The sequence below is a fragment of the Sceloporus undulatus genome, chromosome 2, assembly GCF_019175285.1.
Source record: "Sceloporus undulatus isolate JIND9_A2432 ecotype Alabama chromosome 2, SceUnd_v1.1, whole genome shotgun sequence".
NCBI lineage: Eukaryota > Metazoa > Chordata > Lepidosauria > Squamata > Phrynosomatidae > Sceloporus > Sceloporus undulatus.
The window spans coordinates 168,735,730-168,760,584 of record NC_056523.1 but is presented as its reverse complement, the minus strand read 5'-3'; the positions used below and the strand labels follow the sequence as shown (position 1 = coordinate 168,760,584).

At 43.3% G+C, this 24,855-nt stretch overlaps 1 protein-coding gene across 1 annotated transcript; it reads right to left on the bottom strand.

Annotated features, from left to right (window-relative positions):
* Window positions 1-1,159: 1,159 nt before the first annotated feature.
* SLC39A5 (solute carrier family 39 member 5) lies at window positions 1,160-24,512 on the bottom strand. The gene is given in 12 exon segments (XM_042454154.1): window positions 1,160-2,245; window positions 5,104-5,160; window positions 5,162-5,295; window positions 5,726-5,806; window positions 6,349-6,600; window positions 8,165-8,240; window positions 10,070-10,228; window positions 10,939-11,108; window positions 13,010-13,184; window positions 14,077-14,293; window positions 15,644-16,075; window positions 24,282-24,512. Coding segments are annotated over 11 exon segments (1,896 nt in total). The 5' UTR covers window positions 16,066-16,075; window positions 24,282-24,512; the 3' UTR covers window positions 1,160-2,092.
* Window positions 24,513-24,855: the final 343 nt, after the last annotated feature.

Genomic DNA, 24,855 nt, shown 5'->3' with positions numbered 1-24,855 from the left:
TGGAATGCAGGGAGGGTGCTCTGGGCCCATAAGTTGAAAATGACTTGGAGGTACACAACAACAAGCATAATAAAGCACAGAAGACACATCCCAAAAACGAGAACAAACAAAGTCAGCAGTTTGACCATGCGACTCTGGAGACCAGGGCTTGAATCCTAGGTCAGCCATGAAATCCACTGGCACACCTTGGACAAGTTACTCTCAGTGTCAGGGGAAGGCAATAGCAAAGCCCCTCTAAAGAAACCTGTCAAGACAAACTCATTCACCTTAAGATTGCCGTAAGAAAGGACTTGAAGGAACACAATCCCAACCCCAGCCCCGTGTCTTGCCAGAGAGCTAGGGCTTTCCCCAGCCTTCTGCCGCCCTTCCTGGGAGAACCTGAGGAAGGGCAGGAGGAGGAGGACGCTTCTGGCCATGGGGAGGTTGGAAAGGCTGGCTGTTTAGCCAGGGGGTGGGGCGCCTTCCAAAAGTCTGTGGAGGGAGGGATAGAACCTCTGCAGGCAGTGGGGTGCTGGTGTTTGGTGTCGCCTGGTTCAGGGTGCCTGGACTTCTGGCTGGAGGGGGTGGAACATTCAGAGGGAAGGGCTGGGACTTCTGGCTGGAAGGGTTGGGCCACACCTGCCCCTCCTTGCCCGGGCCTCCCTGGACGTGTGCCCTCAGTCGGCTTCACATGCCAGAGAGGGCATGCATGCCACAGGTTTGCCAGCACAATCCTACACAATGCACACCCTTTTCACTCCCTGTGACTCCATGTGAACAACAGCATATGCACTGCAAATGTTTCCCCCTCTGATGTTTTCTGCTTTGCACAAACCAAACCATGAGGCAAGTAACTAGCACTACTGAGAGATATGTGCAGGGTGTGTGCATGAATATGTGACAGTGTCCCTTTTACTCGTCAGCCTGGGGAGGATGAGTGTTTAAATAAGCTTTTTTTTTTCCCTTTCTTTTTGGGCAGGGAGTCAGGGGAGAGCACTGATGTTGCAACGGCCTTCTCCCTTTGTTCATTCAAAATGTTGCTCCTGTTTAAAATGAAGTTGCCTTGGTTCTCAAGTGTGGTGGGAGAGGGAGAGACATGTATGAATTAATGCGGATGACACACACATACACACACAGGCTTCTGTTTGCCTTGATCAGGAACCAAGCAGTGGTACAGAAGTATGGTCAGCGAAGGGAGTTTTTATTATGCAAGAACTTTTGAGGAAAAGGCCATGAGCAGTAATACTGGGGGTACAACATTGGACTGTATGCCGCTTCCATTTAGGTCTGGAGCAATTCCTTGTGCAGTCAGGGCTTTTTCAAAATCTTTTGATGGAGAGGTTAAAGTGGCCCTTGGTGCCTTTGATATTTCCTCTTTATGTTCTGAATCTCCTGTGAGTGCAAATCCACTTCTGATGCCCTGCCATACACATTTTTTCATGCATCCTATCTGGCAGTATGATTTAAGAGGAGAAAAGTTGGCACTGAGAAGGCTTCACGTGGGTCAGCTCTTCTACTCGCTATCATGTCTGAAATGTTGATTTGCTGCAGTCTCTTTAATGCCTCTTCACACAATGGCAAGAACTTGCACAAGTTGGCCATGTGTCAACTGCACCTGGGGCTGTTTTTGCACACTTTGCCTTCTGTCCTTGTGCCCCAACCCTGAATAATATTTCCTGTTGGAAGCATCCTTTAGCTGAAGTGTCACTAGGACTTTTCCACTGCTGTGATAAGATTACTGCAGTTCCTTAAATAACCCCTACTCCTTCCATTCTGAGGAGTCATGGAGCTGCCTCCTGCGAGGTTGTTCTCCCTCCACCCTTTATAAAATACATATCATTTTGTCATTTTTAGCAATTTGATTTTGGACGGTGGTGGTGGGGACATTTCTGCTGCCAAAATATACACAAAAAGATGGAGTTTCACAGGAATAGTGGGTTTCTGTTGCTTCTGGTTCCCTTAATTGAATTTTCCCCACAGCTCCCTTGAACAAGAATGTGATACAATTCTGTTGTTATTTCTAGACCTTAGGTAAAGAAAGGAGCAGTCACTGCTGAAATGGGGCACGGCTTCATTCTGTCTTCTGGGCGGGTTTTCTTGTTGAAGAACAGCACTACCCATCCAGACGGAAACTGATGTGCTCTTCAAAGAGAGCAATGCAGAGCATGAGGGCTCCTCCACTAAGGAAGCCCAGGTTCTGGAGAAGAAAATGTAGGATGGAGACCTTTCTGCCCTTGGGAGAACTCCTTTGCAGCATTTCAGGCAGCTAGGGGGAAAAACATGGCTTGTTATCTCCTTGGTGGCAGCTGTTTAAAAATGTGGGTTAGTTACACATCACAGATAGAGGCTGTTGTCCTTGAGAAAAGGACAACTATAAAATTGGACCACACAACCTTTGGTTACATGAGTCACTGAGCAACTGATCTTTAGGAGGCCTCCAGACAAGCCTGCCTACTAGAGTTACCAAACTGGAAACTGGAGAGGGATCCTGTAGGTTTAATAGTTATATAGAAGGAGTTTTAGCGGGTGTTGCTTGTTACCTGGTGGAAGCACAAGCAAAAATGGCTTAAATTCCCTCCTTTATGTCACTATTAAAGCTAGAGGGGCACTCCAGTTGCCAGTTTGGCAACCATGTAATGTAGATTATATGGGGCTTGTATGAGGGATGCTTTGCTCCCAAATTTATGCATGGCATCTTGTGTGCCCTCATCCCAGTGTTTGGAGCCTTGCAGGACAAGGGCAGTTTATGTTCTAAACTAGCAATTTAAACTGAGCCAGGTTGTTTGATGCATGTCACACACATACACAATTGATCTGCCACCACCTTTGAACTTTACAAGTTAAATGGTTGCCACCCTTAGGGAAAAGGAGACCACTCAAGAAGTGTGCAGCTGTGTCTTCAGCAACAGCTCCCCACTTCCCTCACCTATGCTTAGCAGAGAGATGTTCCCACAACTGGATCAAGACATATGACTTCCTGGGCCAAAAGACAAGCCAGTACCCCTGAACCCAAATCCTATTCCATACACAGAATTGAAATGGCAGGGCAGCTCTAGTGATAATAGGATAGCAGGATAGCTTCCTAGAAGAAAGCATACACAACTGTGTCCCATAACTGTCTGCATCTCCTTCCATATGTACCATGTAAAGAGGCTTTCTTGTTCACTACAAGAGAGTCAGTGTGGTATAGAGTTTTGACTACTGAACTAGCACTTGGGGCACCAGGGTTTGAATCTCTGCTTATCTATGGAAACTCACTGGGTGACATTGGGCTAGCCCAGTGGTTTTCAAGCTTTTTACCCTTGTGACCGCCTTTACATCTATAGGAGAATGTCGCATTGTGTCTCCCCTACTCGACATAATATATGAATAATAATGTTTTGTTTTGTTCACACATTCATGTATATTTATATTTTAACATTTTAAAAGGAAATAGCTCTCCTCCTCTTCCCCATTCAGGCAGAGGTCCAAGCACCCTCCTTGCTCATCTCTTCCCCTCCAGGCCAGAAAAAAAATGGGAACCAGGAGGAGGAGGGATCATGGTCTCCAATTTCATGCTCACCTTTGAGGGCCCACCCCCCACACACATGTTCTCTTAGCCTCGAAGGCAATGGAAGACCCTCTGCTGAATAGGATTGGCTTAAGGTTGCCATAAGTTGGAATTGACTTGAAGGCCCACTACAACAAGTGCCAGTCGCTATTCGTCACACAATTGTTATACAAATTCACACATTTACTCCCTTGGAAGGACACACTTCTATCCAGGAAAGTGGATGGCAGAAGCTAAACTGCTTAACCTGAGTCAGAGGAACCTCCAAGCAGTTCCTGTTTCACTTACTAGCAGTGTCACTAGCTCTGATCACTGTGCCAAGAAAATAAGCAAGTAAAACTTTATCCATAGCTTTTATCTCTAGGGCAGGAAATGGTAAATTTCCATATTAGAATGGTGTTAAAATGACATTTTAAGAAAACCCATAACAGCTGAGAGCTGTGATCCCAGAACAAAGGGCTGCAGTCTGGACTGTTTTTTAAAAGCCAGTTAAATCCCAAACACCACAGCACAGAACTCCTAGCAGTTGCCTCATTGTGCACAGAAACTGCAACAAATGTGTGAAAACTAACACAAATCAGATCGGAGAATCTCAGGAATCAACAGAATGCAAAATGTAAGCAACAACCTATACATGCCAGGTTCTCAAGGCTGTACACATTGGTGATAAACACCAGCATTGGGGCAGAGTGAGGGCATGCCAACTGCATGCTGCGCCCTCTGCCTCCATGCAGGCATGACGCTGTGCACCCCACCACACGGCAGGTGGTGTCATGGTGCACCCTTGGAGCAGTGTGTACATGTGCTGCACCAAAGGAGCACCAAAAGCCATGGTGCCAGTGGCTATAGCACCCTTTTTGCAGCACAAAAAGGAGCCACTTTTTTTGCTGGAAAACCCCCGACCCTGGGAGTTTTCGCATTTGCATTTGTTGAGTATTCATCTTGCTGAAAAATAATCCTGAACCAGTCCTGAACAACAGCAGACAATGAGCACTAATCAAGCAGACACTCATCCACCCTGAGGCCTGCCATTAGCAACAGAACAAGACACATGCAAATCACTCCTGCCTTCCTAGGTCACACAACACCCCCCCCCCAACTCCTTTCCAGGCAAGCATTCTTTGAAGATGCCAGCCACAGATGCTGGCGAAACGTCAGGAAGAAAGTCTTCTAGAACATGGCCACATAGCCCGAAAAACCCACAAAAAACTATTCTTACTGTTTCTTTGTGAGTGTTCTCGTACTAGTAAGCCTGTTATTATTTTTTTAAATGGACCACACCATGCTACCCCAGGGCCACTCCAGCTTTGCTTCCTTTAGGCTGAAGACATAAGAATCTCAAGATTTAAAATCCCTGCTGGTTTGGGTGGGCTATGTGGCTTGTTCTCAGCTTATCTCACCTTACAGGGTTGTTGTGAGGATTAAAAAAATAACTATCTGAACTCCTCAAGTGAAGGGTAGAAAGCAAACTTTGAAACAAAAGATCCCAAATGAATAAAGAATATTTAAACTTGGTGGCATTAAAAGTCTCAAATGTGATCATGCCAGGCTAAGAGAAGGAAGAAGTAGCTTACCATATCCACCAGCGCCACATAGAGAAAGATGCCAGCTGTGATGGCAAAGACCCAGGGGGGTGACTTGGGAACTGCTCCGGCTGATTATTGTCCCCATCACTGTGCCCCAGTAAGCCAGGAAAGCAGAAAGCAGGTTAAAGAGCAGGACCCGTCGGAGTGGCATGCCAGCCTGTAGTAGGACAGCACAATCTCCTGGCAAAGAAAGAGGGAAGTTAAGGGTGCAATGGTCAACCTCTGGTGAAAAGGCCCACAGACATGAGCACACTGTACCCACAAACCATGCAATGTCTTGGATTCATTAGACATAACCCTGTTGCCCCAGCATGAATTGGTTGCTGCCATTTTAATGGTGATCCCTCAGTGATCTTTAAAAGGGATGGGAATCACACAGCCCTCCAGATATTGCCAGACTGCAGATCTCAGCATTCCATCATAGTGACTATGCTGGCTGAGCTTGATGGAATCTGATGTCCAATAACATCTAGATGGCTGAATAATCCTCCTGCTTAAGAACATGAAAGAAAGGAAAAATAAAACAGACCAAAAGCCATGGTGGCAATAAGGTTCAAATGGTCCAAAACGTCAATACATACTGATTTAAGCATCACTTCCTTTTACCTACCAAGCTCATGGGGCAGCTCATGACAGAATACGGCCACCGTTGTACTTAAACCGCTAGAGATTCCATCTGAGAAGGCAGCTCCTAGGGGATAAGAACTTCATTTTATAAAAGCTAATAAACTGAAATTTTCCCCTACTCTCTTTCTTAATCTACTGAGTTGTTTCAAATCATCTGAACTATTGAGTCTTCTTCAACCAGTCTGCAGCACAGTGGGCTTAAAAATGGAAAGAATCTTACATTTAGGAAAGGAGCATTTTGCTTTGAGATACTTTCTAGTTCTTTCCTAACTCTTTTGTTTCAGGGTCTGCCAATAAACACCCATTAAAAAAACCCTGCAGATAATCTTGAACTTTCCTTGCGTTATAGCTGAGTCTTGGTCACTGTGAGAAAAAGCACAAAAAGAAAAGGGGAGAGGGATGGGTAAATGTGAGTTTGCCATGGAAAATGACACCTTTCTCAAATCTTTTACAAAGCTCTGAAATATACCAATCTGTCTCCAACTATTTCTCCATTGTGTGCACAAAAATTCACTTTCTTTGGCAAAGAGTTAGATTATTTGGGTGTACTGTAGTTTTTGGTCCCCAGCACAAGAATAAACCAAATCCTGGTTTAAAATCCCTTACCTATGGCCAGTCCATCAGTGAAATTGTGTATCCCATCTCCCAAAATAACCATCCAAGCTATGTCTGCTATTCCAGCATTTTGGGCATCTGCTGGACTGTGCGAATGGCCATGGGGATGTAGCTGTTCTGCTTGCCTCTCTGAGTTTTCCTCATCATCCTCTGAGCTGCGAATCTGGATGGAGCAGTCCTGAGCTTCAACATAGAGATTCCCAACTTCTTCTTCTGGCACCGTAAGACTTTGAGATTCAGCACCTGGAGCCCACAGACAAGCAAGTATAGCAAAAGCAATAGCAAGTGTATTTCTATACTGCTCATCAATGAATTAGCACTCCCTAAGCAGTTTACAATGTGTAAGCTGATTGCTGTCAACAAGCTGGGTATTCATATAAAGAAAGTAAAGAAGGATCAGTTCAAAAAGACCTCTTCACCATCACCACCTTCACCATCACCACCAAGCCAACTATGAATCTAGGAGAAGCAAAACAAAGAGTCATAGATGTCCTTAGGATCCTCTTCTGAAAGCACAGTAGGACAGCTTAGTTACCACCGAGATTTGCTCTGGCTTTTACTTTGAACAGTTATGTACAAAAGACATTGGGGCTACTAGACCACAGAGCCATAATCTTTCAACCAAATAAGGCTGCTGGTCCAGCTTTGCTGACACAGACCAGCACTGGCTCACCAGCATTTTAGCCCCCCTTACCATAACATGGAGACACCAGAGATTGAACCCAGGGCCTTCTTCATGCCAAGGATGTGCTTTTTAAGACTAAGCCACAACTGCATTTTGAATCACACTGTCAGCCCATCTATCCCAGTAATAACTACTTAAACCTGCATAAGGCCTGAGGAAGACCACAATGCAGTGCACAGTGTATACCACAGACTGACTGCCCTTTCCCCCCATCTACAAGACTGGCCAAATAAAATTTGCTGCTTGAAGTTAGTAAGAATGCCTTCTGCATTTAAAACCAACATCCCCTCTGCTAGAGCTCATTAGCTAGGCTTATTTGTTGGCTTTCAGCTTGCAAAGACCATTTAGGGCGGCATGTACAACAAATAAAAACGTAAAAACTTATTTCAAAAAGGATAGTTTGTTTTTTTTTTTAGAAAGGATGTAGCTACTTGGTTGGGGAGAAGGAAAGTGTTGCATAAGTGTCTCCTCAAATGAAATTTTCCTTCAGTCCCTAATTTTCTTGCATCACATTAACTTAAAACTTCAACTGAGCGTTTAGAAAAATAGTTTTGGCACACCAATGAAAGGGGCAGGCACAATGACCAAGGGAATGCAAACAGAGCAAATAGGAGAGTTCTAGGTCTGAACAATTTTCAGTGTTTCACCCTCTACAATGCTAGAAGTTTTGGGGACTGAAGGAAAATTTTATAGGTGCAGAATTCTTATTGGGAGGCAAAGCTCTCATTCTGTTCCCCCCATAACTATATCCTATTTAAGGCTGAAACAAGACTACCAGAGGAAGCACTACCAGCTCTGCTGCTGATGCTTAGTCAGTGGGGCAACTGTTCCACCTGTCCAGTAAAAGGCCAGACCTTGGAAAGAACAGAAAGCTTTAGAAAATTGTTTCTCACCCTATACACAGCTAAGTGCATTTGAAATTCTATTATTACAGCAGGGTCCAAGTATGCACAACTGCATGATGGTGCATAGCTGTGGCACATGAATTAATCTGGCTCCAGATATTGAGGAGGCAAACACAAAACTGTTCCCATGAAGGAAGAGTGCAGAACCAAAACAACAACAAAAGGACCATGATACTAATAAGAATGTAAAGGAGAGGGCAATCCATGGCTCGCTCACCTGGAGATGTCCTTAAACTGACCACACTTCTCTCATCCATCCTAGCAGTAGCCTGGTCAGGATGTTTGGTGGCCTTCTGCAAAACATCAAACAAAACCAGTAAACACCATTACACTGAGATTGGAATAGGAACCCTGTTCGAAAGATGCTATGTACTTTTATCCCTCTGAGTGGTAGCAGTGATATATATAGCCAAGGATGTGTCCTGTCTCCCAGTGGTGACAGCAGCCACAGCCACTGCATAAAATGCACCATTTGCTGGAACAGACTTCTAACTAAGGTGTTGTCTGCACAGGCCAAAAGACCCGTATTCACCCTGGACCTCACACTGTCTAGTTCAGATGATGAAGGCCAAAACCCCAAGACCAGGATCAGGCCCAATCCTGGTAGACCAGATATGGATCCAGTGGATCCAGCCAAATCCTGTAGTAAACAGCCATTACTCTCAGGTAATTTGACTCCTTGTTCAAGAGTTTCCCCAGCTGTTTATATGGGCCAACCGTACTCCTTACCTTGCTGCACCATCACTGGTGCTCAGATGCCCCTGGTCACCACATCTGACATAGAAATTGTGTGCCTGGCCATGGGGGTGCAGCCAGGGGCCCCTTTCCATGTCAGACACTGCAGCGGGGAGCGTCTGAGTACCAGAGATAGTATGGCAAAGTAAGGAGTGCCCTCCAGTAGCAAGTCCTAGGTTGGTGTGGGAACAGGTGCATAAACACCATCCCATCCCCATGCTGACTCAGGGACAGACCCAGGTGAGCACCAAGGCCAGGATAACATACACTGAGCCCATGTTGGCTGCCTCTAGACCCTGGAACTGCCTGCCCAGGGAGATCAGAATGGCTCCCTCCTTGATGGCCTTCCGCTGGCAGGTGAAGACCTACCTGTTTACACAGGTGTTAAAGGAATTGCTATAAGGACAGGCTGGTATGTTGGACCAATTTAAAAATTCTTTTTAATGTACTTTTAAAATGTTTTTAATTGTACTGTTTTTTAATGCTGTGAAGCCACTCTGAGTCCCAGTCCTGGGAAAAGAGTGAGACACAAAGAATATAATATAATATAATATAATATAATATAATATAAATGTTAGCCTGGCCTATGTCATCCTGAGCAGATGATCAGTCCCTAAATGATATCTACAGGAAATGAGTTTCAAATTTTACTGTTTTTCTATCAGCCATGCTAATTCAGCACATACCTAGCAACATCACGACAAATTTAGACATTCACAATAGCATGCTGATCACTGCTTGCTGGCAGCATGAATAGCTCATTCTACGATGTACACTGTAATATGACTATACACAACATTTTGTTGTATACCTTTGAGTCATTTCTGACTTACAGTGACCCTAAGTTAACTCCATTACGGGGTTTTCTGAAAGAGTGTGACTTGCCCATTCTCACTCACTAAATTTCCGTACCAAGCAAGGTTTCAAACCCTGGCCTCCAGAGTCACAGTCAAATCCTTGCTCTTGGTTCAGCTTTGGGAGCAGCTTCTTTCTGGGTGGTCTCAGACAGCAGTTACCAGTGGCTTCCATGTTAGTGGGGCAGTGAATTCATTCCAAGTTTTATTTTGAGCTTTAAAGAAGTTATCTAAGGTGATAAACCCTATTATCAAAATAGATTCAACATATTATCTAGCTCCTTTAATGTGCAGATTAAATCCCAGAAAGGATTCACTGCCCCACTGACATGGAAGTCACTGATCACTACTGGGCATAGCCTGGGCTGCATGGCACTTTTACTAATCTGAAATGGGATTCTCAGTTTGGAGAGTAAGTGGGCTGATGGGAAAGGGCTACTGACTTGGCTGCAAAAATAAATATGCTGCATTTTCTCCCTGCCAGTTCATAAATTGCCCTGAACTTTTGAAGACTTGGAGAGTGGCATCCTTACCCTCTTTGCCCAGAGATGCTTCAGGGTCCCCATAAGATTTTCAGTAAGGAACAGGAAATAAATGCCTCCAAACACGCACAGGCCCTTCAGTACAGCATCCTCTGCTGTCGGGGTGGGATGGTGTTTCGGTGACAGGAGTCCATGGCCTCTGGCCTGTGCCTGAATGAAAACAATTCCTTTGAGCAGAGAAAGGGAGAATTCAGAAAATGTATAGGACATGGCCATCATACTGGAGTGAGACTGAATGGCTAGATTTAACAGTTTGGCGATTGTGATGCACAGGAGCTGAGGAATGGAAACTCAAGGGAGCTGTTCAGACACTGGTTTTTTTTAGCACGACAATGCAAATCATATTACCCATGCATTCTGGGTTTGTTGTTCACACCGTATCAGTCCACATCTATGTGCATCTCTGCAAGTTCAGTTGCTCACACATGCAAGCATTTGAATAAAGATAGAGCCAACAATGTAAATGCTTTCAGAACCCCTTTTTTGGTACACAGTGTTTTATCCCAGGGCCTATTCAGGTCTATTTGCATCCGTTATTCACACTACTGATGATGTAGAACTTTTTTAAAAACTGGGGGGGGGGGGACCCGATATTGATTATCCTGGATTAAGTGGGTTTTTTTGGCAGCCCCCTCAACTTAATCGAGTGCATTTGGGATGCATGTGATCAATGAAAATTTAACCCAGATTCATCCTGGATTATTTTCACAGTGTAATAACCCCAAGGCCTTACTTGACGTTCTCAGAGCACTGACACAGGCTGCACAGTTAGAGAGAGAAAGATAACTGGTAGTTGTCTCCCCTGTGGAAGAGTCATTGGGAAATGGTACCCCAAGCGGGAGGGAGAGATGGTTACATACGTGTGGCCAGAGATGCAGCAGTGCGTCTCCACACAGCGTCCCCACCGCCATTGCCACCAGAAAAGCCAGGAGGAAGTGGAAAAGCTCATGGTTGAGGAGAGGGACAAGGACAATGGCCAGTGCTGAGGGCAAACTGGTCAAGGTGATAGCCAGAAATCCCCAGCCCAGGCCTGGTGGAAATGAGAGAGTGAGAGCAAGGCAAGAGTTAGGAACTGGAGCTTCAAAACAGTCAGCAGGATCATACTTTGAGGTCCCAATATTTGTTTTCTCTTCCCTCCCCCTCCCCATTTCCACACCACATGTCCAACAGCATTCCTTTCCATAAATTCTGACATGTAATTACTGGAAGTACAAAACGCATCAGTACATATCCCAAGAGTACTTTAACTGTATATTCCTGTGTGGCTAAGGGCTGGATTAGATGGCCCTTGGGGTCCTTCCAACTCTATGATTCTACGTATCAGGTAATCTAGGGGAGAGGGGCAATGAGCAGATAGAAGGAAAACCCCAGGGACTGTCTATGGTTTCTTGGGTACTTAGTCCTTTTTGCTTTCTCCCAACCTGTTGTCACTTCCTCCGCCTTCAGGCCTCCAACCTCAGTAATGGTTGCTAACCTTGTACGAAACATGGGAGAGAACTTTACGGGGTCTTGTAGCCAAGTATAATTTAACTCTTTTTGATTATATTATTTTTGATCCCTTGATGGATTTTATGAGACAATAAAAATGTTTTTAGCCTCACTTAGGGATATATCTACACTGTAGAAATAATGTAGTTTGACACTGCTTTAACTGCTATGGCTCAATGCTATGGACTTATAGGATTTGTAGTTTTATATGATATTTATCCTTCCCTGTCAGAGAGCCCTGCTGCCACAACCAACTATAAATCTCAGAATTCCATAGCAATGAGCCATGGAAGTTAAAGGGTCAAACTGTTGTATTTCTGCAAAGTATTAAAGTAATTACTCCTTTATCTGCCATAAGCTTGCATTGTACTAGCCTCTTTTAGCACAAATGCCCAATATTCCTACAGTAAATTCCTCTCACTGAAATAGTAGGGGTACAACACATTTGGTAAGCCTGACTAGCAATAGGTCTTCTTTGAACATTTTGGCCAGAAACTGGGTTTTATGGACATGTATGGAGAAGAGGCAACATGGGAATTTTGGTTAAATTGAGGGGTTCTGTTTCATTCCATAGCATTTAAGAAACACCGAATAAGTGTTCACTGGAACTGGAACTGGAAGTTTTCGGAGAGCATTCTGAAGCAATTTACATAGTGTATTCAATTAGGGTGTCTTTGCAGAAAAAAATATTGTGCTTGTTTTGAGGGGAAAGCATATACGTACACATGTTGTTTTATGTGTACTTATATGCTTTTCTTTCAAAACAAGCACAATATTTTTTCCTGCAATTGAATACATTATGTAAATTAAATACACATGATAAATTGTTTCAGAGTGATCTAGGAGTCCTAGATTCTTTGCAAACTCACATATTGGGTCTGATCTGTCATACACATTTAAAACACATGAAACAACAAAAAACACATGTTTTATGTGTTTTAAATGTGTAGGGAATGTTGTTTTATGTGTTTCAAATGTGTACGACAGATCAGACCCAAGATGTGAGTTTGCAAAGAATCTAGGACTCCTAAATAAGAAGAGGAAAAGGTAAATGAAGCAGGGAAGAATTGGAATCTGAAGGGCAAGCAAAAACAACAGATTTGTGGGGCAAGGTCTGTAGCCAACAGGAGAATAAATGCATAAAATTGCAGGGCGCAAAAGTAGGTATCACACGGAACTCCCTTCTGATTTCTAAGGTTTTCATTCAGGATTTTTTTCATAATTATAACATGCTAGCAACTTGCTTTTCTTTTCTTCCCTTCCTAAGTTAAAACTAAATCTTTGGGTGCCAAAGTCTACAGATCCCATGTTTACAAGGTCAGCTAAAAGGAATGTGCATAGCCCTGCACAGGGTTCTGAGCTGATTCATGGGGCTAGGGGTGGGCAGTGCTTGCACTCAGACCCCTTCCTGGGTCAGACGTTGAGAAAGGCAGCATGAGTTACCAGCCCAGAGATTGCTGCCTGGCATGCCAAAGGCCACTTCATCATAGTGTTGGATGCAAACACGGCTGTCAATCTGATAGAGCAAAGCTGGGCACAGCAGGGTGAACTGCTCTGGCGTGATCTTGGAGACGGAGTTCAGCCCAAAGTTGACTAGCAGCTGAGATACATTGAGACACTGGAGACAAAAGCAAAATAAAGGGAAAACAAAACACCAAAGGGGTTTATTGCAACAAGGAGTAATTGTGCTGCACTTCCAAATGATGCTTAATTGACTGCCAGAAAAATTACCCATCGAAGGGTTTGATCAAAGCTCCCCCCATTTGCAGCTCTGCAGCAAGGAAAATTTTAAATAAGGGGGAAAGGTCACCAGTTTTGGTAGGAGAATGGAATTCAGAAGTTTCAGTAAAAACAAGGGGGTTGAGGAAAGCAATAAGAGACAGTATACAGTCCAGAGATATACTTTAGCTTGCAATAGTGGTATTAAAAACAAAACAAACTCAAACATTAGCCTATCTCACAGAGCCATGTCTCCCTAACACTAAATACTATAAACCAGAAATAGGATAGGAATTGTGCAAACCTCCAGATACTTTTAGACTGCAACCCCCAGAATTCTTCCCCATTAGATATGCTGGCTAGATTTGATGGCAGCTATATATAGCCTGACCACAGTCTCTCACCACTAGCACAATAAACTCACCAGGGCAATTTGCAATACTAGGAAGCAGACACAGTCTACAAAATCTTATGATACAACTTCTTTCACACATTCTCCAAGGTGCTAAAGGTGCTACAAGATCCCTTTGCATACTGATATTCCAGACTAACAAAGCTAGGTCTCTCAATGGTTCAAGTACTACAACATAAGAGGTGCCCTTTCAAAATAGGAAGTTGGTCCTTGGACCTTTAGGGTTAGAGAGGGTACAATTCCTGCAACCCAGCTTGTCTCATAGAAATTAGACACACACTTCCTGTCTAATTCACCCTATGTGATTCCTGCCATATGGGAGAAAAAAACACAATCCTAACTGTGGGCAATAGTAACCCCTCACTTGTTTCACACTTACATCCTCGTGCAGGTGATTGTAGATAGAGTGATCTAATGCAATCACACTCTCCAAAAGATTTAGTCCAGAATATCCTTGGGAAGGCTTGAAAGTGTCTTTGTTCTTCCCAGACTGTTCTGCTGCTTGCCCAAAGCTTGGCTTAGTGACATGTCTCCCATGGAGTGTAGGAGATACAGGTGGGATCAGGGTAGCATAGCCCAGCTGAGGGATTCCTGGCCTGCAGAAAGCAAAAAGCAATCATTGCTAAAGAAGAAGAGCATAATTTACTTAAGAATGCAAAGGGATCTTGTAGCACCCTTGAGACTAACTGCACAAAAAGTGGTAGCATGCATCTGAGGAAGTAGACCACAAAAGCTTATTCCACAATTTATTTTGCACAGTTAATCTCGAAGGTACTACTAGGTCCCTTTGCATACTGATATTCCAGACTAACATGGCTATGTCTCATAATTCACTTAAGGTTCAAAACACACTGCAGAAATAATCCAGTCTGACACTGGTTTAACTGCCCTGGCTCAGTGCTAGCAAATCATGGGAACTGTAGTTTATTGTGGCATCAAAGCTCTCTGACAGAAAAGGCTAAATGTCTCACAAAACTACAGTTTCCAGAATTCCCTAGCAATGAGCCAGGGCAGTTAAAGTAGTCTCAAACTTAATTATTTCTGCAGTGCGTTTTGGACCGAAGTTGCAGTCCTAACACACTATTTCCAGTGTATTTCAAAGAAACAAAAACAGCAGTATAGGTTAGCTACCAGTATGAAACCTAATTGATTACACTTCCTCTTTTGAATCTTACCTATTTCAAATATAATATAAATCTAACTTGACAAGGTGCTAAAGTATTTTGAGCTTTGATTTTAAAAGTATATTGTCAATGGAGCTAACTTGTTTTTTTTTTGGGGGGGGGGAGCAATAATTGAGCCAGCAGCCAAATGACTGCAAATTATCAGCACTGAGAAGCTGGTAAGCCAAAAAGGTTCTCAGAACTTGAGACGTCTCTACATGAACTAGCTTGGCCGTAGTCAACAACATCAGCAATTCTTCTGTCAAGATATTAGCCTGGTGGTAAGTGAGTCAAATAAGCCAGAACAGGCCCTGCAAGATATGTCTTGCAAAGCAAGATCAAACTAGACAGCCTATTTACATTTACTGTAAAGAAGCAATGGAAGTGTGCCTCACTAACTTCCTCTCCTGTTCTCCAGGAGCTCTCAAATATTATCGCCAATGGCTCCGATATTACATTTGCCAGCTCTTTTAATACTCTTGAATGTAGTTCATCAGGTCCTGGAGCTTATATTTATTTAGATTAACCAGGTATTCCTGTACTCTTTCTTTACTTATTCTGTGCTGAATTTCCCCTATTCTGTCCCATCCTCCTTTATCCTCAAGTTGACCACCCTTTGCCTTTTCTGAGAAGACTGAAGCAAAGAAGGTGTTGAGTAATTCTGCCTTTTCTCAGTCTCCTGTTAGCATTTTGTCATCTTCTCCACGTAGTGGCCCTACCGTTTCCTTCTTCCTTTTGCTGTGGACATATCCAAAAAACCTTTCCCCAAATAAACATTATTACCTGGTAGGGTTAACATTCTCTGCTTGCACCTTGGTTCTGTGCTCTGTCTTGCTGAGGTGCTCCAAGGCAGAGTGGGAGTGCAGGTGCTTATTCTCTTGGACCTCCAGGATGTCCAGGTGGGAGACATGGCCATGGCCCAACTCCTCATGCTCAATCTCCACCACTTGAACCTTCCCCAGCCCCAGGCTCAGCAGGAGACGTGTCAGGCCCTCAAAGGATAGTGTGCCGTTCTCCCCATACTGCCCAAAGAGTTGCTGCAAGTAGTAGCCCTGCTCCTGAGTGGCGTCTTCCGGTAGGGTCCATGCAGCTCCATGAGGAAGCAGGTCTGGCGGATCAGCTAATACAAAGTGACAGGCACTCTGCAGGAAGATCAGGCCCACCCAGGCTCCAGCCAGACGGAAATGTGATGTCTTCTGGTCCATAAATGGGAGCCTGCAAGGCAAAGAAACTGGCCCTGAGCCATAGCATTCCTACGAGAAAACATCAGCACTCATCAGTGGTGTGGTTCCCAAAGCAAAAGATGACCCCTTTAAGAGTATGAAAATTTCACTTCTTGGGTGGCATTTGGACAAGCTGGCTAGGAGATTCTGGAAATTATCTAAGAAGTAATGTTCACAAGCTCTAGTTGTACCCCTGGAGAACTACAGGCTTCTGCTGGTAGAGAACACATATATACAAATAAAGTCTCAGCTAACAGCTAAATATCCTAAAGGAACAAGATCCTGTTGGATCTTGGAAGTTAAATGGAGTCATCCCTGGTTAGTACTTAGGTGGGAGATCATCAATGATGACCAGGTGCCATAAGCTATATTTCAGAGGAAGGAACTGGCCAAACTACCCATGAGTATTCCTTGCCTAAGAAAATCCTATTAAATTCATGAGGTCACCATAAGATGACAGACACACATGCACACAATACCCACACCTTTTGAGAGAGTCAAGGCCTGCTTTGTCTGGGCTTAAGACAGAATGTGAAAACTTCACTACCTTGTCTCTTCTCTAGCATAACAAGGAGTATCAGTCAATAAGTTGTTGACTGCACTCTCCATTTTTCTCAGGATTTATACCTCAGGTGATTTTTCAGGAGTGCCATGCCATACCCTCCAACATTTCACAGATTAAAGTTGGGAGTCATATGACCGAGTAACATCAGAGTGTGATCTAGATAAAAGTTATTAACGAGGAAGAAAAACATAAGCTAGGAGAGATTGCAACAGTTTACTTTTGCCTGAAAAAGTGAGAGGACACAGAATTAATTCGGACTGTCTATGCCACATCAGGACAGTCAGAAGGTACACCATAGTCCTCATTGCAGATCATGTTTTGGCCTTGAATAATGGCTTCAACCATCTTTGTGGTCTTATTTTAGAACATAAGTACATATTACATATATATGATGTGCATTAAAACCCCACAATGTATAGAAAGGTGTCTTAAGGAAGGGGTTGATTTAGAACAGAGAAGCAGGGTAGAAACAGCATGTAACCATTTCCATCAGTTTGAAGCATTGGTAATCTCTGTGTAATGCTTAGTTGGTTCCTCAGTCCAGATCCTCATGTTAATGTCTGATGGGCAGGGTTGGGGATCTGTTGCGGCCAAAAAAGAGTGTCTTGTGGCACTTTAAGAACTAACACATTTTATTGGGCAAAGGATGAAGTGGGCCAGAATCCACACAGTATCACAAGACTCTGTTGTTTTGATGTGATATTTCATTTATGCAATTTATTTATGTCCCAGTCTTGTTCCCAAGATGGGACCCAAGCTGCTTCACAACATTAAATTAAAAAAAGATTGAAATGTGCCATTTTTTAAAAAAAGAAATAATCTTATTAAAACATTACTAATTTAAAATAATATAAAAACATAGGGCAGGTCTACACTGGCTAGAATACTCTGGGCTGCTCCTGGAGGATTCTGGTTCTGAAGCAGCTGTTACTTTTGCAATCTAGTGTTTGAACTGCATCCTGCAGTGCCACCTGGCATTTCCAGTGCTAGTGTCTCTGAAGATGCCAGCTACAGATGCTGGCGAAATGTCAGGAAGAAACTCTGCTAGAACATGGCCACATAGCCCGAAAAACCCACAAAAAAACTAGTGTGGGTTGCTCCTTCTGAGGTTGAAAATGAGGTGCCCAGCTTCTATTATATGGCTGGGCACCTCGTTGTGACCTCAGAAGGAGTGACTGGAATGCTCTAGATCTTCCAGGAAAATCTGGAACAAAAGGTAAGTCTTTTTAAACCAGTTTAAGGTAGGTTCAATGTAGACATGGCTCTCCAGTTGCAGTCTGCAATTGAATCAAGGCTTTGTCCCTGGGTCATGAAGACTGATTGTGGTGTGGGCAGAGAGAAACTGGTTTAAATGATCCATCTAGAGATACCTCAAATCAAGAAGATGAAAGTAATGTACCATTGTTTAAAAACCCCTGCTGTATCAGCCAGTTAACAGCCATTGTTGTTAACTGTCCCCAAGTCGACCTCGTCCCACGGCGACTCTGTGGATGAGACACCCCCAAGAACCCCTATCTTCCACTTCTCTACTTAGTTCCTGCAATCCCATGTCCATCTCCCCCTGATTGAGTCATCTGGCATGTGGTCTTCCTCTCCTTCTTCTGCCCTCTACCTTTCCTAGCATTATTGTCTTTTCCAATAATCCATGCCTTCTCATTATATGGTCAAAGTACATCAGTCTCAGATTTATCATCTTGGCTTCTAATGAGGTCTCTAGTGACCTGTCTAAACAAAAAGGTATTTGCCTGCCAACAGAAAAAGAAAAGAGAGAGGGCCAAGCTTGGTTTATTCTTTCTTCTTTCTCACGCGCCCTCTCTATGGCAAAACAGAATTATTACAAATCACTGATCTCTGCCAATGAAAGGTGCCCGCAGCATTTGTTCTCCACTTTCAACACTTTGCTTAAACCTCCCTCTCCTCCTGTCTCTTCATCATTCTTTCCTAATGACTTTGCTAATTATTTCATTTCAAAGATCACCACTATTTGCTCTGAGATAGTCCCCCTTGATTCTTCTTCTGCTCATAATCTTCTTTCGCCCTCGCCTACAAAATTTTCTGTGTTTCCTCCTGCTTCTTTGGATGAACTCTCTACACTTCTGAACTCTTGCAAACCTGCAACCTGTTCTCTTGATCCAATTCCTACTCATCTTCTAATTTCTATAGCTCCCTCTTTTCTGCCCTCGCTTCTCCATATCTTCAATCTCTCTCTCTCTACAGGCTCCTTCCCGTCGGACTTCAAACATGCTCTCATTTCCCCAATTCTGAAAAAACCTTCTCTTGACCCCTCCTGTCTAGCTATCGTCCGATTTCTCTTCTTCCCTTTCTTTCTAAAGTTTTGGAACGGGTTGTTTATTCGCGCTGTCTTGAGTCTCTTGAAGCCAACTCCATCTTCGATCCCTTTCAGTCTGGTTTCCGCCCAAGGCATTCTACTGAGACAGCTCTCACTAAGATCTCGAATGACCTTTTACAGGCCAAGGCTAATGGCCTTTACTCTGTTCTCATCCTTCTTGATTTGTCTGCAGCCTTTGACACCGTTGATCACTGTCTCCTAGTTGACATACTCTCTGACCTTGGGTTCTCAGATCCTGGTCCATGCCCTAGTGGTCTCATGACTTGATTACTGTAATGTCCTCCTGGCTGGGCTTCCTCTTTCTCACCTCCGTCCTTTAATCTCTGTCCAGCATTCAGCTGCACGCATTACCACACCCGTCCACCGCTCTGACCACATCTCTCCTGTGTTGGCATCCCTTCACTGGCTCCCCCTCCCTTTCTGTATTCACTATAAGCTCCTGCTGTCGACGTTCAAAGCCCTCCATGGGCTGGCCCCTCCTTACTTATCAGACCTTCTCTCTCCTCACATTCCCACTCGGGCTCTCCGCTCTGGTAGTCAAGGCCTGCTGTCCCAGCCCAGGAATTTCTCTGCCCCATCCCGGATTCACCCCTTTTCATTCACTGCCCCTCACTCCTGGAACCTTCTTCCCCCACGAGCAAGAGCCATCACTTCTTTAACCAGCTTCAAAACGGAGTTGAAGACCATCCTGTTCAGAGAAGCCTTCCCAGGCATTGCATAATTGTCACTTGCTATTTGATGTTCTTTTGTTGTCTGTTTTATTTGAATCATTTGGTCAGCCCCCACCTGGAATATTGTGTCCAGTTCTGTGCGCCACAATTAAAAAAGGACATTGAGAAACTGGAGCGTGTCCAAAGGAGGGCAACTAAAATGGTGAAGAGTCTGGAAACCATGCTCTATGAGGAACAACTGAGGGAGCTGGGGATGTTTAGCCTGGAGAAAAGAAGGTTAAGAGGTGATATGATAGCCCTGTTTAAATATTTGAAGGGAAAAGAGATTCCACCTCAACATCAGGAGGAACTTCCTGACAGTAAGGGCTGTTCGAAAGTGGAACACACTCCCTTGGAGTATGGTGGAGTCTCCTACCTTAGAGGTCTTCAAACAGAGGCTGGATGGCCATCTGTCGGGGATGCTTTGATTTGGATTTCCTGCATGGCAGGGGGTTGGACTGGATGGCCCTTGTGGTCTCTTCCAACTCTACTATTCTATGATTCTATGATTTCCTATATTGCTATGCATTTTATTTGTATTATCCTACTAGAGAGGCAGGCTAGCTCCAATGGCCTCCCTGGAAGAAGATCAACCATCCATTAAGAAGCCAAGCCCTCCCTCCAGTCCATCTCCCCTGATCCAAGCCTCGGAGGTAGAGAAGAACTGCTGGCCCTCATCCCCTTCCCCACCACCACTCCCTTCTCCTTTTGTGTCGTGTCTTTTTAGATTGTAAGCCTGAGGGCAGGGAACCGTCCAATTAAAAAGATTGTATGTACAGAGCTGTGTAAATTTACAGCACTTTATAAATAAAGGTTAATAATAATATAATGCCCATCTTACAAGATCTTCATTGGCTGCCCATTTGCTTCCGGGCACAATACAAGGTGTTGGTAATTACCTATAAAGCCCTAAATGGCTTGGGCCCAGGTTACTTGGAGGACTGCCTCTCCCCATATAATCCGCCCCGCACACTCAGGTCAGCCGGGAAGAATTTGCTGAGGGTGCCAACTGTGAGATATGCATCGACCTCGCAAAGGGCCTTTTCCATCTCGGCCCCACAAATTTGGAACACCTTTCCCGATGAGCTCCGCTCCATCACCTCCCTGGATTTCTTTAAAAAGAGACTCAAGACCTTTTTCTGTCAAGCTTTCCCCCATGTGGCTTGATATGTGTGGTTTCCCCCCTGATATGTATCTTGTACCATTGATTATCAACTCAGCTGGCTTTGACATGGTTTTTATGGTTTTAAATTGCGAATGAATTTTTATTGTCAAGTTTTAATGTTATGTATATATTGTGTTGTTATTTTTGATTATTGTATTTTGTATTCTTTGTTGTGCACCGCTTTGATCAGTTTTGGAAAAGCAGTATATAAATAAATTTTATAACAACAACAACAACAACAACAATAAGACAGCCTAGGCTCGACCACCAAGGAGGCCATCTCATGTCCTTCACTAAATGGGGTCGTGCAGTGGTGGGAAGCAGAGAAAGCCCTCCCATAAGGAACTTAAACTGGCTCATATAGGGAAAAATTCTGTTTCAGATAGCCTGCACCCAAGCCACTGGTGTTATAGGCTTTAACCAGTGTTTTGCATTCCATCTAGAAAACAGTGAAGTTTGTCTAACAAAGGAGTTACATGTTCCCTCTAACCAGCCCTGGTCAGCAGCCTGGCTCCAGCATTTTGGACCCACTGAAATTTCTCAAGCATATGCAACAACAAGCCCAAGGAAATAAATACAAAATACTATAAACAAATCTGATTTGGACATCAAATTTAAATACTGAAGTTCAGAGGATATCAAAATTTGAAAATGCATTTATCAAAAATTCTGTTCCAGTTCTGTTGCTTTGGATGCCAGCTGGTGTCTGTACAAACCAGAATACAGTGGACCTTTGTTATACACTGGGGTTTGGTTCCAAGATCCCCCGTGGTGTCCCTTATAAAAAATGGAAAATCAAGGTTTGATATTTGAAATTTATACTTTTTTTGAATATTTTCAAACCATAGATGCTTGAATCCGTGTATAAAAAAATCTGTGTATATGAAGGGCTGACTGTATTCTGGGAGCAGCCTGGGGTATTCTGGCCCTGAAGCTGCCCTGGCATACCCTTGTTACATAGGCACTCCAGAACAATGCCAGACACAAATCAATTCACACACAAATCTTGCTGTTACACCCACTGCCCTTGCTGCCATGGGATTGCTAGAGCAGAAATTTGGACCTACAGTATATTTAAATAATTCACTTGGATAGTCCTCTCTTTCCAGGGTGACCAGGTGTCATCCTTTTCCAGGACATGACCCACATTTCAACCTTATGTCCAGGAGGAATTCCAAACTGTCCTCTATTTTTAGCATGACTAAGATGCATGAATTTATTTTTAGCTTTTATTTGGTAATGTCCTCCATTTTTCTTGAATGCTCTACATTTTGCAGTGCCTTGTCCTCTTTGTGCTTAGTACATCTGGTCACCCTGTCTCTTGCTTCTCAGATGGCTGGGTTACCTGAAAGCACTGGAGGGAGGACATATATGCTCATGGTCTGAGCAAGGGAGATGGGCTCCTACTTTTCTGGATTAGGAACACTCAACAACAACAACAATCTTTATTTATGGTCAATGGACCCATCAAAGCATACAATAACTTAAAACATAAATTGAAATATTACATATAACATAAACTCAATATGAAATAAAAAAGTTTCATTAGATTAATTAATTTTACTTTAATGTTTTGCATTTTAATGAAACTTTTTATTTCATATTAGTTTTATGTTATCTATATAAATAAAAATGTAAATGTTCGTTTGTTCAAAATCTTAAATCTCCAAAAGTTCTTCACCGATTGCTTTGAAATTTTGATACAATGTTCCATTCAAATACACACACGTTTTTATATCCCTAATATGTTTTCATATATAGATGTCACACTGACAGGTAAAATATGTTTTTTGAAAAACAGTGCCCTCTGTTGGATGTAATAGCAACACATGTCAACAGATATGCCATTTCAATTTAAGAGACTGCAATTCCCAATTCAATTGGCATTTGCAATCACCATCAACAAAGCTCAGGGCTAATCTTTAGACTTGTACAGTTTAAATCTAGACACGGATTGCTTCTCACATGGACAATTATATGTTGCAAGTTGTAGAGTCGGCAAACCAGACAATCTCTATATCTACAAAGACAATTTAACAACAAAAAACACTGTATATCCACAAGCATTGTGAAATTAAATATTTTAGAAACGTGCGCTTTCTCTTTTCTTTCTTTTCCATTTAACCAGACTGAGCCACAGCAACGTGTGACTGGGTACAGCTAGTATGTAATATTTCCATTTACATGTTTTAAGTTATTGTATACTTCGACAGGTCTATTGACTGTAAATAAAGATTGTTGTTGTATTAGGAACACTCACCCTGCTCAGACCATGATCTGATCCTGGCTATATCAATTGCATGAGAATTTCAAATCACTTCTGTGCAAGCTGTCTCAGCAGATGCTGCAATAATCCTCCAACTGCCCTGATTTGGCAGAGATAGTCCCAATTAATCCTCTATTGTCCCACTTTTCCAGCTGCTTTTTAAAAGCCCCAGTTTCTCTCTCCTCCTCCCACTTTCCCCTTTGTCCTCATCTTAGTTCACTTGCTGCAAAGAGCAAAAGTAGTTTGTACTCAACAGGAGAGAGGAGCAGGTGGAATCTTGCCCTTTCCAGGAGGCTCAGGCAAATGTAAACTTCTGTAGCCCCTCCTAGCTTGACTTTTCTTCCTCAGTAATAATTTTTGTAGTCTTGACCACACTCTGATGTTACTTGGTCCCTTGTGTCCCAGTTTTCCTCTGTGACATGTCAGAGGCTATGCAACTCTGCAAAAGTAGACCAGTATTATCCACCTTGCAGAGGAGAAGCTAAGAGTCAGAAGCTACTGTCATATTGCAGAATTAATGCAGTTTGACACAGTTTTAACTGTCATGGCTCCACCTTATGAAATCCTGGGATGTGTAGTTTGTCATGGCACTAGAGTGCTTTGATTGAGAAGGTTAAATATCTCACAAAACTACACATCCCAGAATTCAATAGCATTGAGCCATGGCAGTTAAGGCAGGGTCAAATTACATTAATTCTGCAGTGTAGATGCAACCAGAAACTTGCCAACATTACTAAGGGAAGTCTCAGGTTTTCATGGCTGGCATCCATAGTTTTTTGTGGTTTTTTTGGGCTGTGTGGCCATGTTCTAGAAGAGTTTCTTCCTGACGTTTCGCCAGCATCTGTGCCTGGCACTGAAGCCAGCCACAGATGCTGGCGAAACATCAGGAAGAAGCTCTTGTAGAACATGGCCACACAGCCCAAAAAACCCACAAAAAACTATACTAAGGGAGTTTGTCATAGAGAGCCATGGTTTTATCCAGGGACTTTCTACTGCAGTTTCTTAACCAGCACTCTCTTTACCTGCACCATCTCTGGGTTTTTCATCTCCCTGAGACATAGCTGGAAAGTCATGAAAACAAGCAAATGAACAAACTAAATATTATAATAATATAATATTTAAGAAAAACGATTTCCCCTTACCGTGATGCTGTCCAGAAGAAGCTCTGGACTCGGAGCTACCCTCCAGGCCTCAAACCTTCTGAATTTCTGGGTAATGCAGTGTGAGAGTTGATATTCTCTGCTTATTCCAAGTATTTGTCAGGGTCTGGTTTTCCAAAGTCAGGCTGAGCACTAATTAAAAATAGCAGGTTCTCAGCCCAATCATTTTTAATCGTAGGGGAGAAATGCAGCATTCAGGCTTTTTAATAAGGGTGTTTTTGCTCTCACCAGGGCTTTTGAGCAGTCTCAGTGGTAGGTGGATTGTGTTGCATGAACATAGGTGGGGCCTGATCTGTCACCTCCTCTTCTAAAACAACAGGTGGAAACCAGGGAATAGGACTGGATTTTTAGTCATTTCCTAGAAAGTGTTCTTAGGGGGCAGGGAAGGAACAACATATTCCTTTCCTGGTGCTGGGAAAGGTATTGTGCAATGAGGTCTTCATGTACACAGACAACTTTTGATCTTGGAGGTCTTAGAAATATTAATGTTGAACATTTGTATAGCAGATTTGCATGCTCTGGATGCTGTATTTATTTGCAGTCCATACAACACAGC